Source organism: Ceratotherium simum, chromosome 13 (assembly GCF_057802395.1).
Source record: "Ceratotherium simum simum isolate JZ-2026a chromosome 13, ASM5780239v1, whole genome shotgun sequence".
NCBI lineage: Eukaryota > Metazoa > Chordata > Mammalia > Perissodactyla > Rhinocerotidae > Ceratotherium > Ceratotherium simum.
The window spans coordinates 7,377,261-7,393,483 of record NC_141912.1 but is presented as its reverse complement, the minus strand read 5'-3'; the positions used below and the strand labels follow the sequence as shown (position 1 = coordinate 7,393,483).

At 40.5% G+C, this 16,223-nt stretch overlaps 1 protein-coding gene across 2 annotated transcripts in view; it reads right to left on the bottom strand.

Annotated features, from left to right (window-relative positions):
• Window positions 1-16,223, bottom strand: part of RIOK1 (RIO kinase 1) — a 31,325-nt gene that overhangs the window by 7,581 nt on the left and 7,521 nt on the right. For both annotated transcript variants that reach the window (XM_004432140.3, XM_087437955.1), the window contains exons 6-13: window positions 13,785-13,877; window positions 12,887-12,999; window positions 12,702-12,782; window positions 11,549-11,635; window positions 10,734-10,871; window positions 10,128-10,231; window positions 9,801-9,907; window positions 49-114 (exon numbers count right to left, since the gene is read on the bottom strand). In XM_004432140.3, coding sequence (XP_004432197.1) covers window positions 49-114; window positions 9,801-9,907; window positions 10,128-10,231; window positions 10,734-10,871; window positions 11,549-11,635; window positions 12,702-12,782; window positions 12,887-12,999; window positions 13,785-13,877 — 789 coding nt within the window. The remainder of the gene's footprint in view (window positions 1-48; window positions 115-9,800; window positions 9,908-10,127; window positions 10,232-10,733; window positions 10,872-11,548; window positions 11,636-12,701; window positions 12,783-12,886; window positions 13,000-13,784; window positions 13,878-16,223) is intronic.

Below are 16,223 nucleotides of genomic sequence, written 5' to 3'. Positions count from 1 at the left end.
CTTCAAAACACAAGTGTTTCCTAAGGCTGTGAAGAGAACAAATCTTACCTCTTCATCCACATGATCTTGGCTGGACCTTTCTTCTTTGGTCCTTTGAGATGCTATTTCCATGGCCTTGGAAAGAAAACAGAAATTATTCTCCTTTACATTCAATCTACAGAAGATACATCCATTTCCCAATTTCAGTATAAACCTGTTCTACTCTCTATCAGGATCACCCCTCCATACTTCTGAAGAAGGGACGTGGTGTCCTCTAGCGGGACAGGTTAGCTCTCACGGCAGCTCTCACCAAAAAGGCCACCATCAACCCACAAGTAACAGAATAAACCAAACTCATCTGGCCTCAGGGGATCTCTAGCCCCTTCTCAAAAGTAATACTACTTTTACTAATTTTTAAATGATTAGCAAAAATATTTACTAAGGGAAAAGTGAGACCCAAAGAATGAAAGAACCATCCTTTAATTCTTGAGCAGTCAACGAAAGGGATCAAAGAGAAGGTGGACTGTCCTCTGGTTTTGAGTAAACGGCTCTAATGCTGCTGCAGTTAAACCACCAAAGAAAGCTCTCTGGGCACACAATGACTGAAACGAAGGGACAGAGACTCTACAGGATTCTCTTGGCTTGTAAAGCCATAAAACTGAAGATCTGTTCTCAGAGTATACTCTAGAATATATAAAAGAAAGGAAAAAAAAGTGGTACTGGGGTTTTTTGTTTTAAGTTCAGACACTAAAATTAGTGCTAAAGAGCTTAAGAATAAAAATGATGTGATATTTACTTATTCATTTGACATATGTGATTACTATGTGCCAGATACTGATTAGGTACTGGCAATACACGAATAAAACTCCTGCCCCTTAAGAGTTCATAGTCTAGTAGAGGGTGACAAAATTAAAAAGAACCTAATATATTAAGAAGTGACGCCATGTGACTGCTTTTATTATAGAGTTACATAATATAGAAAATATACCTATGGAAACAATTATTTCTGCCTGATTTCTCCTCGAGAAAGCTTTCTGAACTGAGCTTTAAGGTTCACTAGGCAGAGCAAGATGAGCAAAGGTAGAAAAGGGAAGGCATTCCAGGAAAGGGGAGAACATGACAAGGTCTGAGAAAACCTGAAACCTGTGTAGGGGCATGGATGCCATGTGTTCAATATTCTGATTCACAGACAAAACTAGAAATAGATAACCTGGACATCAAAATCAAAAACTTCTGTGCATGAATGGATGCAATCAACAGAATGAAAAGGCAGCCTATGGAATGGGAGAAAATATTTGTAAATCATATGTCTGACATGGGGTTAATAATATTCAAAACATATAAAGAACTCTACAACAAAAAAACCTGATTAAAAAATAGGCAAAAGACTTGAATAGACATGTCTCCAAAGAAGATATACAAATGGTCAACAAGCACATGAAAAGATGCTCAACATCACTAATCATTAGGAAATGCACATCAAAACTACAAGATACCACCTCACACTCATCAGGATAGCTACAAAACACAAAACCAAAAAATAACAAGTGTTGGCGAGGATATGAGAATGTGGAGAAATTGGAACCCTTCTGCACTATTGGTGGGAATGTAAAACGGTGCAGCCACTAAGGAAAACAGTATGGCAGTTCCTTAAAAAAATTAAAAGTAGAGGGGCCAGCCCAGTGGTGTGGTGGCTGAGCTCACACGCTCTGCTTCGGCAGCCCAGGGTTTGCAGGTTCAGATCCTGGGTGCAGATCTACACGCCGCTCATCAAGCCATGCTATGGTGGCATCCCCCATACAAAAGAGAGAAAGATGGGCACAGATGTTAGCTCATGGCTAATCTTCCTCAGCAAAAAAAGGAGGATTGGCAATAGACATTAGCTCAGAGCCAGTCTTCCTCACACACACACACACACACACACACACACAAATTAAAAGCAAAACTATCATACGATCCAGCAATTCCACTTTTGGGTACACACCCAAAAGAACTGAAAGCAGGGTCTTGAACAGATATTTGTACACCCGTGTTCACAGCAACACTACTCACAACAGCCAAAAGGTTAAGCAACCTGAGTGTCCATCTATGGATGAATGAATAAACAAAACGTGGTCTACACATACAATGGAAGGTTATTCAGCCTTCAAAAGGAAGGAAATTCTGACACATGCTACACCATGGTTGAACCTTGAGGACATTATACTAAGTGAAATAAGTCAGCTAGAAAAAGACACACACTGTATGATTCCACTCACGTGAGGTACCTAGAGTAGGCAACATCACAGACAGAAAGTAGATAGGCTTGGGGGAGGCAGGAATGGAGAGTTAGTGTTTAATGCTGTTAAGAGAGGTTCGGGGATTCGATCGGAGACGTAAAAGACACTTTCCACTCCAAACAAATGGACTGAGGTATATTTTATTATATAGAGGATAGTAAAGGTGACAGTCTGCAAACAGATCCAAATAGGTCAAATATTAAGAGGGAAAAAACATCAGCCCGACTGGAAAGGGAAAATACCCACATCGGCTGAAGAGAAATGACACAAATCAACCAGAAAGAGAAACACCAGGTTAACCAAAAAGAGAACACATCAAATCACTTACTACACATCAAATCAATTACTTCACATCAAATCAGTTACTCATAACATTTACGCCCCACTGCCGGGAGAGCCCTGTCAATCGACGCGGCTGGGCAAGGATCACATGTCTTGGGCAAGGTGTCCCTTCCACAGGTGGAACTCTCCCCGGGTCTCAGTTTCCAGCAGTTTTTATACCATCAGTAATTTTCAGAGTAAGCAATTATAGAGTTTGCAGAGCAAGCATTTAGTGTTTCCATGCACAAAATGGTTATCAGTGGCATACGTGCACTGAGCCCCCTGGCTAATGACCCAGCCCAGTAGTTGCGCACGTGCATTGTTCTCTTTGGTTATCGTCTTAGCCCGGCATAGATGGCCAGTCCATTCCGGGCTAGGACGCTCCAAGAGCCTTGAAATGTTACAACTTGCAACTCTCTCCGTGGGAGAAAGGCCAGTTCCCGGGAAAAGGTCAGTTCCCACCACACAGAAAGCAGCTTTGTATTTCTTTTTTGTGCTGGTGGCTGTAGGTCAATGGAGCGGCCAAACATGGCTGTACTCATGTCAAGACATATTCGGCCGTGGCCGTCTCCATTAACCATAAGACACCATATGCACAGACAATGAACTTTGTACGCAAGTACATAAGGCACATCCAAGAATTCAAAATCCAATGACTACAATAATTATAAAACTATCTCGCAATAAAGGACCCAAACCCCAAGGTAACCAATCAAATAACCCCTTAGAATATGAAATGTTATTAACTTGATCTTGCAAATCATGTACAGCATCAAAGATAACATTAGATAAGATAACACTTAGGCCTAACAAATTAGCTTGCAGAAGTTCAGACCAGCCCCCATCATGGAGGGTAGCAGAAGGCAGGGTAATAGAGAAATTATAACTAGTTCTCCGTGACTGGTCAGATATAGGCTTATACTGAGAGATTGCTTGATGTTTCTGAGACCAAATTTTTCGGCCATTCATAGTCTAGGTTATAGGTCCCACTGGTGTAGAGCAGTTGGTCCAGCAGTGCAGGGTCAAAGGCTGTCCTATGGAGACATTAGTTGGCATGTAGGTCTGCAGCAGACATGGAAGTGCAGCACAGCATAGCAAACATAGCAGGAATATCTATTCACGCAAAGAAACAGAATTTTTAGGAACATGATATAATTGTTCATTTCTTGGATACATTACTATGAGCGTTGCAGTGGGCCCTTGGGCCATTATTTCTGCGGCATGTGGAGCCGCATTGGGTGGATGTGTCACTCATATCTTTGCTCCAGGTTTCCATCCATCTGTGGATTCAAATCTTTGCATTCCTCTTTTAGTTAATTCACTTGGAGGTTGTCCTTGTGACACATTTGGAGTCAGGAGGGGAAGCACCAATAATTGTCCCATTTGTTCCCCAGACTCTACAGTTAGTATTGTGTCACTACCATTATATAATATAAATTTTATTTCTCCTTGATAATTTGGATCAATAACTCCTCCTAGTATATTAATACCTTTTGTTGCCAGTCCAGAGCGTCCTTTTAACAAACCAAAGGTATTTTTGGGAAATTGTATCCCTATCCCAGTAGGGACTATAGACTGCCTCTTAGGGGGCAATTGAATAGAATGAACAGTAGATAAATCCAATCCAGCCGCTTCGGCCGTGGCACGAAAAGGCGGTTTAGCAGACTGAGTCAGGGGCCAATAGGTTAAGGTCATAAGCTCATGGGTGGCGGCTGCCACTTCTGTAATCTTTGCTGGTAACAACCTTGACAGAGGAGTCTCATTAGGGCCTAATGGCCTGTTATTTAACACATTTAGAGCAGTATTTAGATGGTTGTGTCACCCCTTTAATGAGCTATGACCAAGTTTCCTCAATTGTTGTTTAAGCAATCCATTCATTCGTTTTATGAGGCCTGCAGCTTGGGGGTAATAAGGTATATGATAAATCCATTCTATATAATTTTCCTTGGTATAGGTTTGAATCAACTTACCTGTAAAGTGGGAACCATTGTCACTCTGAATTTGCCTTGGTGTTCCATAATATAACTTGATTATATCTAATAATTTTATGGCACTCTGTTGGGTGGCCACTTTAGCTGGTATAGCCAATAAATAACCAGAATATGTATCAACAGCAGTGTAGGCATAAGTATATCCACAAGAATTTGGCAATGGTCCGATAAAATCTATTTGCCAGGTATGGGCGGGAAATAATCCCTTTTGGATATGACCTTGGTAGGGGTGTGGAACTCCCCGTTTATTTAACTGTTGGCATAACTGACACTGTTGTACTGCAGTGGCAATATCATCATGGGTGATAAGGATTCCCCTTTGTTGTGCCCACCTGTATGACGTTTGTTCTCCCAAGTGTCCACTCTTTTCGTGGACTCATTGTGTTAAGCCTGGGTTGTGCGTTGCATGAATCTGCACCAGCTGATTAGCATGAGAATTATGCTTTTGTTCTGCAGAAATTAAGGAACTGTGAGCATCAACATGAAATACAGTAACAATTGTATTTTGACACCATAATCATATGTCTTCCCATAATTTCTTTCCCCATATTTCTTTATCATTAATTTTCCAATCATGTTTTTTCCATTGTGGCATCCATGTTGTCAAACCTTGTGTCACTGCCCACGAATCAGTATATATATGACATTGTTGCCCCTGTTCTTGTTGAAGTGCCTGATACATCGCATAGAGTTCAGCATATTGGTTACTCATATTATCTCCGGTGGTGACAATTGTTTGTTGGGTGGATGGGTTATAGGCAATTGCTTTCCATTTCCGTGAGCTTGATATCATTTTGGCAGAACCATCTGTAAACCACGTATGGTTTTGTTGTTCTTCAGTCAATTGATCATATGAGACACCCCATTTAACAGGAGATTCTGTTATATCAGTCTTAGGTGACACAGTTGGCTCACTGCTATATTGAGACACTTGTTCATGCAATAGAGACAACCCCTTTGGGCCAGGTTTGGCCCGGTCTTGAATATATCATTTCCATTTGATAATATTAAATTCTTGTGCTTGTCCAATTTTATGAGTAACAGGCATGCTATGAATCCATTGCATGATGGGTATTTGAGGTCGCATAATTACCTCATGTCCCAGGGTAAGGCTTTCTGAGTCTATTAGAGCCCAGTAGCAGGCTAACAGCTGTTTTTCAAAAGGATTATATCTTTCACTGGAACAGGGAAGTTTGCGACTCCAAAATCCCAGAGGGTAACGTCGGGCACCTTGTTTTTGCCATAGACTCCAGCTGGCATACTGATCAATGATATCTACCTGTAACTCAATGGGTCCCGGTTTAATTGGCCATAGATCTAAAGCAGTCTGAATAGCATGTTTGGCTGCTTCAAAAGCTTCTTTTTGTTTCATTCCCCATTCAAATTCATATTTTTTCCTGGTAACTTTATATAAAGGTGCAAGGAGCCGACTTAAATGTGGAATATGTGCCCTCCAAAATCCAAATAATCCAATAAATTTTTGTGCTTCCTTTTTGTTATGAGGTGCTGCAAAATTTAATATCTTTTGTCTAGCTTTAGGTAAAATTTCTTGTTTTCCATTATTCCAAAGTACTCCCCAAAATTTAACATTTGAATTTGGGCCCTGAATTTTAGCTGGATTAGTTTTTCATCCATCCTCCTCAAGTGTGTCCATTACTTTTTCTAACTGTTGTTGTATCTTTTCTTCTTCATTTCCTTGGATCATAATATCATCTATATAATGTACTATTTGGACATCATCAGAAGTAGGTACCTTTGTCAAGGTCTCAGCAACCTGTCGATGGCAGATAGTGGGACTATGTATATATCCCTGAGGAAGTCTAGTAAAGGTATATTGTTGTCCCAGCCACGTGAAAGCAAACTGTTCTTGGACACTTTTAGGTATAGGTATGGTGAAAAAGGCATTAGCCAAGTCTATGACTGCATATCAAGTGCCTGGATAATATTGCACTTTTTCTATAAGAGTAATCAAATCAGGGATGGCCGCTTGAATAGCTGGAGTCACTTTGTTTAGCTCTCTGTAATCTACAGTCATTCTCCATGTCCCATCACCTTTTTTAACAGGCCAGATAGGATTATTCTAGGCTGTAGTTACTCTGCGAAGGACTTTTACAGCCAAATAATCTTCTATGGTCTCAGATATTTTTTGTTGTCCTCCAGGGATGCGATACTGTCTTTGATTGATCACTTGCGTGGCAGGTGGAATTTCTACTTCATGATGCAAACATCCCACAATTACAGCATTAATATGAAAAGACAAAGCTCTAATAGCAAATTGGTATTGTTCATCAGCCAAATTTAATGTCAATCCTTTTAGAATATCAATCCCAATTATATATTCTGGTATTGGTACAATCATAATTAGATATGTGCGCCGGGGTAGTTGCCCAATTTGCATAGAAAGATTAGTGGTAACTGCCTGGATTTCTTTTCCTCCCAATCCAGTTATCAGAATTGATGTACCTTGAAACTTAGTTGGATTCCCATAGATAAGGGTGGCCTCTGCCCCTGTATCTACAAGTGCCTTCACATTAGCTGTAGATTCATTCTTCCAAAATATTTTAATTGGTACATGTGGTCTAATATCTTTTCTTATAGTGGCACTAATCGATACAGAGGTTTGGCCTTCCCCTCAATCACATAAGTCAGCAAGAAGAGGATCCAAGGGAGGAGGTGGTGCATTAGGTGCAGTAGGCACTGGGTTGGAAGCATTCTCTATATTGTCCCTTCTGTTCACTTGTTTTATATTCAGCCCTTTTTCTTTATATAGTTTCTATAATTCTCTAGTGTCAACTCCATCAATCTGGTCTTTAGGTACTCCTGCCTGGAGTAGGGCCAAAAACATATCACCTCGAGTTATTTTATCTTTTTTAACGAATGTTTCTCTTTTTTCTCTTCTTGGAGAGTTTTCAGTTGTCTGTCAGTCTCCCAAGTCTGCTAGCTGCATAATCTTATCTGCAAGTGTTGATATAGGGCTTTCAGTTTCATTCATGAGAAGGGTTGTAATTATTTGTTTGTATGCCGGAGGTGCAGTTTTTATCAACTTGTTTTGCATCTGGACACTTAAAGTCATTTCATTTAAAGCTTCATCACACCCCAGAAACACAGCCCGTTTTATGGTTTCTTCTCTCATCTTTTGGACACAATCTTTTAAAGTATACCAGGGTCTATTAGTGTCTGGCCACATATCATCCGTGGGGTATTTATCTTGAGCTCCTTTTACTGCAAGAGCCAATAAAGTTGTACCATCAGTGTCTTGTCCACGATCATTTGGGGGGTGAGCATTCATGTTTCAGTCTCTGAAAGCTCCCCGTATTACTGGATCATTGGACAAAATTACAAATTTAAAAGCATCTCCTGCATCCAGATTAATTCCTGTAGCGCCCATATCATATGGGCTTATGATGGCTTCTCCAGGCTTTTGTGTAGCCCGGGCTAAAATATCAGAAATTTCTTGTTGGTTAAAATCCTCAATCATATCTTTCCTTACAGGATGATTATCATTCATTTTCATCCGCCGCCGGCGAAGAGGACGTGCCTCTGTGCGTTTGGGTGGTTTTTCCTCTTCCTCATAATCAGTTTCAGAATCATCATCCCAGATATCATCATCCCATGTGTCCGGGTCCCACTTAGGACCGGCCGATGCTATGGCCATATGAACTTTTCGTTCATTTATCTTTCCTCTCCTCTTTCTATATTTATATTTGGCAACTCTCATAGCAGCCTTTTCTGCTATAGCTTGGTAGTTATGAGCCTGATCTCCCAGTGCAAGATATTGACATTGAATCATAGCCAAGCGAGACTGCAAATCTAAATTTTCTTTTTCCGAGAGTGCCTTCTCTGTCTGTATCTTATCCCTATCTTCTATAGCCCGGCGATAAGCAGTCAACAAACATCAACCTCGCCGTGCCAAAAAAGAAACATCATCTTTCGCTTTCCTTTCCACCGTCTGCAAAGCTTTGGTCACATCCAATGGTTCAAATCGTCGCAGACGAGCATCCCAAGCTTCACATAACCCTGACTTATGAGTCCACTCCCCAGCCAGAGTGCAAAAGGGAGGGTCCTCCCATCCTGGAATCCCTTCCATCTTGGCTTCAGTTACCTTTCGTTTGAATAGGAAAGGCATCTCCTTAATCGAATCCTGCTCACAGCGCCAATTATGTTAAGAGAGGTTCGGGGATTCGATCGGAGACGTAAAAGACACTTTCCACTCCAAACAAATGGACTGAGGTATATTTTATTATATAGAGGATAGTAAAGGTGACAGTCTGCAAACAGATCCAAATAGGTCAAATATTAAGAGGGAAAAAACATCAGCCCGACTGGAAAGGGAAAATACCCACATCGGCTGAAGAGAAATGACACAAATCAACCAGAAAGAGAAACACCAGGTTAACCAAAAAGAGAACACATCAAATCACTTACTACACATCAAATCAATTACTTCACATCAAATCAGTTACTCATAACATCCACGCCCCACTGCCGGGAGAGCCCTGTCAATCGACGCGGCTGGGCAAGGATCACACGTCCTGGGCAAGGTGTCCCTTCCACAGGTGGAACTCTCCCCGGGTCTCAGTTTCCAGCAGTTTTTATACCATCAGTAATTTTCAGAGTAAGCAATTACAGAGTTTGCAGAGCAAGCATTTAGTGTTTCCATGCACAAAATGGTTATCAGTGGCATACGTGCACTGAGCCCCCTGGCTAACGACCCAGCCCAGTAGTTGCGCACGTGCATTGTTCTCTTTGGTTATCGTCTTAGCCCGGCACAGATGGCCAGTCCATTCCGGGCCAGGACGCTCCAAGAGCCTTGAAATGTTACAACTTGCAACTCTCTCCGTGGGAGAAAGGCCAGTTCCCGGGAAAAGGCCAGTTCCCACCACACAGAAAGCAGCTTTGTATTTCTTTTTTGTGCTGGTGGCTGTAGGTCAATGGAGCGGCCAAACATGGCTGTACTCATGTCAAGACAAATGCCTACAGAGTTTCTGTTTTACAGGATGAAAAAGTTCTGTGGATCCTGCCCGATGATTAAAGTCAAGAAACTTGGCTTTACCATTGGCTTTTTACTATACTTTTGGTTCCCCATCTGTGAAATCAGAAGGAAAAGGTCTCAGGAAGCTGTCAAAATGAACAAATATTATGCTAAGCAATTTGAGACCCTCAGAAGTGTCACCTAAACGCAAACTACTACTGTTGTTTTCTATTCTTTCCCTTCCTTGCCCCATCTCACCTTTGAGAGATAAGCATCCATGTTCTCACGTGTAATTGAGGGATCTGTGACAAATTCAAAGAGCTCCCGCACAGTCATCACAGCAACACCGTGCTTCAAAAAGAAATCTGCAGAAGGAAAATGTTAACGACAGCTTTACAATGGAAAAGGTTATTATTCCAACTACTTTACAGAGAAATGAAGAGAAAAATATACCATCTCCCAGTAAATGGTATAAGTTATCACTGCATCGGACAATTTAGTGCCAAGATTTTACATCAACAGCTTAACAGAGTACAGAACCAAGAAATACAAACAAGGTGGTAGGAAATTCCAACTTCCGCTCACCGTTGACATTGGCACAATCTTTTCTCAAGAACTCCAAGGCGTGTGGGTGGTCATGTTCCACGGACTGAGAAACGTCAATGATGTGCACACCTCCACTGTGGTACCTGTGGGCCAGACGGGTGGGGACTATGAGAAGCATCAGGGATGTGCACACCTCCACTCGGGTAGTGTGAGGGCCAGACAGGCAGGGACCATGAGAAGCATCAGGGATGTGCACACCTCCACTTGGGTACTGTAAGGGCCAGACCGGCAGGGACTACTGGATACTACTACTTGCCTACATTTTTGTTTAAAAAGTTCCATTTTAAGAGCAAGAGAAATAACTAATAAAATAAACAAGGTGGGTAAGGAGAAGAGGCTACTTTGACTAACCAGAGATTAAAATCGAGAAAACTTTCCAAGTCCTTTAACTTAGTTAATGATCAGAGTGGTCAATTCTGTGACTAAGGTCACCAAAAGCAGGAACACATCCTATATTGCGACCATGTGGAAGTCAACTTCAAAATTTCAGAATTTGGTATGACTTGTTTGATTGGGATTTTATTCATTTTTTTAAAGGACATGAAATGACGTATGCAAGGTTCCTAAGGGACAAAACACACTCACAGCATGTTAAATTCACTGAGATCTGCATGGACAAGCCTGGCATCCTGATACATCCTTCTCATGTACTGAATGACCTGCAGATACAACTCCCGAGCCTTGGATTCTGATAACTGGATGTTTTTCAAGAGTGGTGCTGGCCTTGAATAAAAAGAAAATGAACAACTAAGATAAACTGACCCAGAACAAGTTTTCTTGCTTTACACTACATTGATACATGCACTTCTCTTCTACAACTCAGCATGTGAACCATACATGGGACAATTTGGTTCACTACAGACATACCATTCCAAGATGTTGTCAATAAACATGCCGTCCCAGCTTACTGTATAAGATATTCCTCAAAAACAGGGTGAACTTTGTTATTCTGAATCATTTTGAGACTTAAAAAGGTAGAACAGGGGCCAGCCTGGTGGCATAGTGGTTAAGTTTGTGCGTTCTGCTTCAGCGGCCCAGGGTTCACAGGTTCAGATCCCAGGTGCAGACCTACGCACCACTTATCAAAGCCATGCTGTGGCAGGCGTCCCATATAAATCAGAGGAAGACGGGCAAGGATGTTAGCCCAGGGCCAATCTTCCTCACCAGAAAGAGGAGGATTGGCAACAGATGTTAGCTCAGGGCCAATCTTCCTCACACACACACACAAAAAAGGTAGAATAAATTAATAACTCTATGCACTAATACAATAGGAAACATTCATAAAAATATTCCAAGATGAAAGGAGCTATTCAAATGGGAAATATTCATTTACTGGATAATTTAAAGCACTTAAAAATACAGTTCTGAGCATATAATTATTAGGTCTTCCCCATACTTACATGTCATCCTTACCAATGAAACCCATGACAAGAACATGACTTCTCAGCAGGATAGGTTCTGGGCATGGGATCTTGGCTGTGTTTAGCCTGTGATATTAAAACAGATAAAAGGACAGAGGAAAAGTCGAAATGGCATCTAAAACAAATTACAACAGCTACAGTACACAAGATTAATGCTGCCCTTTAGCAAACAGCACCAAGGCCTTGCAACTCTATTATCGTATTTCATAAACTTTAAGACGAGTGCTTTTTTAAGTGACACCATTATGTACGTCCAAGAATGACAAACACTGGCAATTCAACTATGATATCTCATAGCTTCTAACACCCAATCTGATTCCAGAGATGTTAAACTACGAAAAAAATGTGCACCTTAGCATTGATGAAATACAGCAGATATGTCTGCAATTATCTTTTAAGTTGATCAGTCTGAAAAGGGCTTAAGAAAATTAGTTGGACTTATAGCCAACAGCTAACTGAATACAAGATTTCAGGACTTTCAAAACAAGTAGTACTTGCTTAACACTAAAATACCCAGTGTATGTCACCTATGTACAGCATATACCAAGTTAAAACATTTAAAAGAGGGAAAAAAAAATCCCTCAAATTTTTGTGGAAACTTGATCTCTGCTACGTAAGCCACCTTTACCTGATACAAACGTGTCAGCACAAACAAACATCACAAAAATGTGTCCAAAATTGGACTCAAATAAGGAAACCAAAATAAGCAAAGAGTTTAGGACCTAACAAAATTTGTCTAAAACTCCAGTACCTACTAAAAAGTAACACATCATTCTCACCACCTGCCTGTGTCTCTTCCCTCCTTATAATCCTGTAACAGCTTCTTATCATCCTCAGCATAAATTCTAAACATTCTCACACAGCTTCCAAGACTCTTCAAATGACCCAGCCTTGCTGAATAAATGTGAATCGTGGCAGAATTCTTCTGTAATGGATTCTTAGAACAGAGAAGAGAAGCTAGCTGCTATTTGTCCAGAAATTTGTTTCTTCTGCTTACCCCAGCAGATCTAATGGAACTGAATGGCCCTATGGAGTCCCTGCCTTTGGGCAGAACCCACCCCCCCCCCCAGGGATCTGCTGTAGGGAAAGGGCAGAGCCAACGTGCAGGGCACAGCACACTTCCCCCAGTCACCTGATTAAGTTTCTCATTTCTTTCTCTGCCCAAGTTTTCACCATTTTTCTGGGGTTTCCTTTACAATAGCCATGACGAAATCTTGAACAAGAAAAATATTTGTTATTTCAACCATTCCATTATTCTAGTTTTCACTTTTTAGGAAACAGAAATTAAGCCAACTGGGAAAAAAAATCTGAGCTTACCTGAATTCCCCACTTACATACTTATCCCGATCTTTGAACACCAAAATAGAAGTTTTATAAATTTTGATTGCTCTGCTCTCTCCATTTGTTGTACTAGCATGGTATACGTTAGCCTATTTTAAGTCAAAAACAAAAAAAAATTAAGTTCATGTTAAGTAACTACAAACAGTATTTTACTTTTTCAATCTATTTGATTCTATCTTCAAAAGTCAAGTGAACTGAAATAACATGCACAAGGAACACCATCATCTTTTGAACATGTGAATTAAAATATGAAACATCCTACCAAAAGGTATAGAAAATATATCACATATCTCCAAATTACATATATAGTAAAATGCAGTTTAAGTACATGTGAGAAGCGGTTTCAAACTTTTCATATCTCAAGTATGTGGAAAATATTTGAAGACATTCTTATACGTCATGGTTTATAAACTGAATTTCACTGAGAACTACTTCCTACAGAATAGTTGCTAATTTAAAAACCATGTCTGTCTTTCTTCATATCCATATATAAAGAAAAAAATAAGAAGAACACTCATTGACTCATAGAAACTAGACCATAAACCCCTGCCCCATCAGTACATGTCTGAGCAGGACTCAGGCCTGCAGGAGTCCAACCATCTAAGCTCACTGCTGGGCACACCAGTTGGACTCAATGACATAACACAGTGATGGCAGTGAAAGGCACAGTTATGTGCACAACTTCCCACCTGGCCATAAATATTAATAAAGCCATCTTCAGAAACACTGTATTAAATTATCCTGACTTGTGTATGGGGGTTTTTTTCTTTTCTTTTTAAAGGCACAATATATTTACTAAGTGCCTTAGTTTCCTTTGGTATCTGAAAGAAGAAAACTAACATGAAAACATTCAGGCATCCCAAAAAAAGCTCACTTCTTTTCCTGTGCTAATGCAGCCATTTATCTCTGATATAATTCCTCTAGTCAACATCTTGAATAAAATCATTCGTGTTCTGGGATCCAACACCTAAAATGAAATGCAAAAAGTAGAAAGTTCAGAAAGACAGTACCAAATATTTCTCACTGAAGCACCTGACAATTAATAAATGAAGACCTTAACTGTACTATGCTATCCTGGTTGACCAAATGAGAGTCGCTATTATGGTGTTTTTATTCACTCTGATTTTTAGTAAATAAAATGTGAGATGAAGGGCAAAGGAACCAGAGAGACAACAAACCAACAAATTCATTCAGTCACGGAAATCAAAGGCTACCAAGTGCAAGAGAAGCAGAAATTGACTCCAGATCAATTAGCCGATCCAGATGTTAGCCAACAGGAATATAATGCAAACCATATACGTAATTTCACATTTTCTACTCACCATTACAAGAAGTAAAAAGAAACAGGTGAAATTCATTTTAATATATTTTATTTAATCCAATACATCTAAAACACTATCATTTCAACAGGTAAGCGATATAAAAAATTATTATTGAAATATTTAACATTGTTTTTTACATTAAGTCTTAAAATCAAGTGGGTATTTACATTTATAGCACATCTCAATTGAAACTAGCCACATTTCAAGTGCCCAGTGGCCAGTGTATTAGAAAAGCAACTTTAAACCAGGGGTCAGCACCCTACGGCTCATGAATCAAATCCAGGCCAAAGCCTGTTTTTCTACAGCCTGCAGGCTAAGAACGGTTTTTACACTTTTAAAGCATTGTTTTTTTTTTAAAAAAAACAATAATTGTGATGCCTAAGGAACGCCTAAAGAATTTATTATTTACCCCTTTAAAGAAAGAGTTTGTAGACCCCTGGTATAGATGAGTCCACCAGGGAAAGGTCTCCTTCAAAGTGAGAGCAGTCGGTCTTGAGTAAGAAGAGCCCCAAAGTCCTCTTTAACCAACAGAAGGCAACGAACTTAAAGCCTGCTCCTGTCCACGGCTGAGACGGAGCCAGCCACATATTTACATGCAATTTCAAGGGACACTTGCAGTGGGTCCTCCAGCTCCATGCAGTGAGACAGTGTAAAGTGGCCAAATCTAACTATACTTTAGGGTCTTCAATGAGGTGACTGCAGTCACACCAAAAACCTAAGGTTAACAGAAACAAAACAACCTTGGAAGACTAAAAGACTAAAAGCCAACCTACAACCACTGCAACCAGAGAAGACTGAAAGGAAAGTGAGTGAATAGGCAATAACTGCCCACTCCTTCTCCACTGCACAGGTCAACAGAGGGGAAGAGTACAGGAACCCAGGGAGAGACCTGCGCTTCTGCAAAGCTAGTAGGAAGACACGTCAGGGGGGGCAGGAAGGAGCAACATACAAAAATGGCTTAAAAATAAAATAGGGAAAGAGAAATACAATAAGCAAATAAACCTACAGACAAATATGTATTTTAAAAAGACAGCTTAAGACTCAGGATATATACTCTTAGCAAAATTAATTCTGAAAGAGAAAAAGAAAGGATTTCCTCCCTAAGTTATTTTAGGGTCTTTGAAAATTAAAACTGCTTCCTCTCTCTCAGCTGGACCACACTTTGTTTTCAATCACAAAAAGAAATCACACTAAATAAATAAATTAGAGGACAATGCAGACAGAGATCCCAGACCCTGCTCCTGCCTAAAGGTGGAATTCTTCAGCTGTGCACATGGCTCTGGAGCTCAAGTTGGGTGTTACTCCCTTGTGGATTGAGGTGGACAATAGAAGGGGTGCTTATGTCCTAAACCAAGGATCTGTAGGTCAAAGGGGCTACTATGCCAAAATGTGTTTGTGTACATGTGTAGGGGTGAGGAGAAGGGTATATATACAGCAGTAGCAATGTTCTGATCCTTCTTATCACTTTCCTCACATCAAAAATCTGTGCCAGTGTTAACATCCAATCACAATTCTGCACGTCGGAACATTAGGGGCTGATTTTCCCCCATTCTTGAATAGAAAGAATAAAACAAGCATAATTTCTAAACAATTAAGAGATTTCTTTTTTTAAAGATTTTATTTATTCATTTTTTTCCCCCCAAAGCCCCAGTAGATAGTTGTATGTCATAGGTTCACATCCTTCTAGTTGCTGTACGTGGGACTCGGCCTCGCATTGGACGGAGAAGTGGTGCCTCGGGGCGCCGCCAGCATCAGAGCGCGTGCACTTAACCGCTAAGCCACGGAGCCGGCCCAAGAGATTTCTAATTGAAAATTTGAAGGCATTACCCGTCTCTCTCTGTCTCTGTCTCTCACACACACCCCCCACTCCGTGGCAGACACCTGATCTATCTTCTGGGAAAGCTCACAAAATTCCTGCAGACCTTGTTTAAGAGAAAAGATTCCTGGTCTTACAGTCGACTCTGCTTCCTCAGAGGAGATGAACGTTTTGC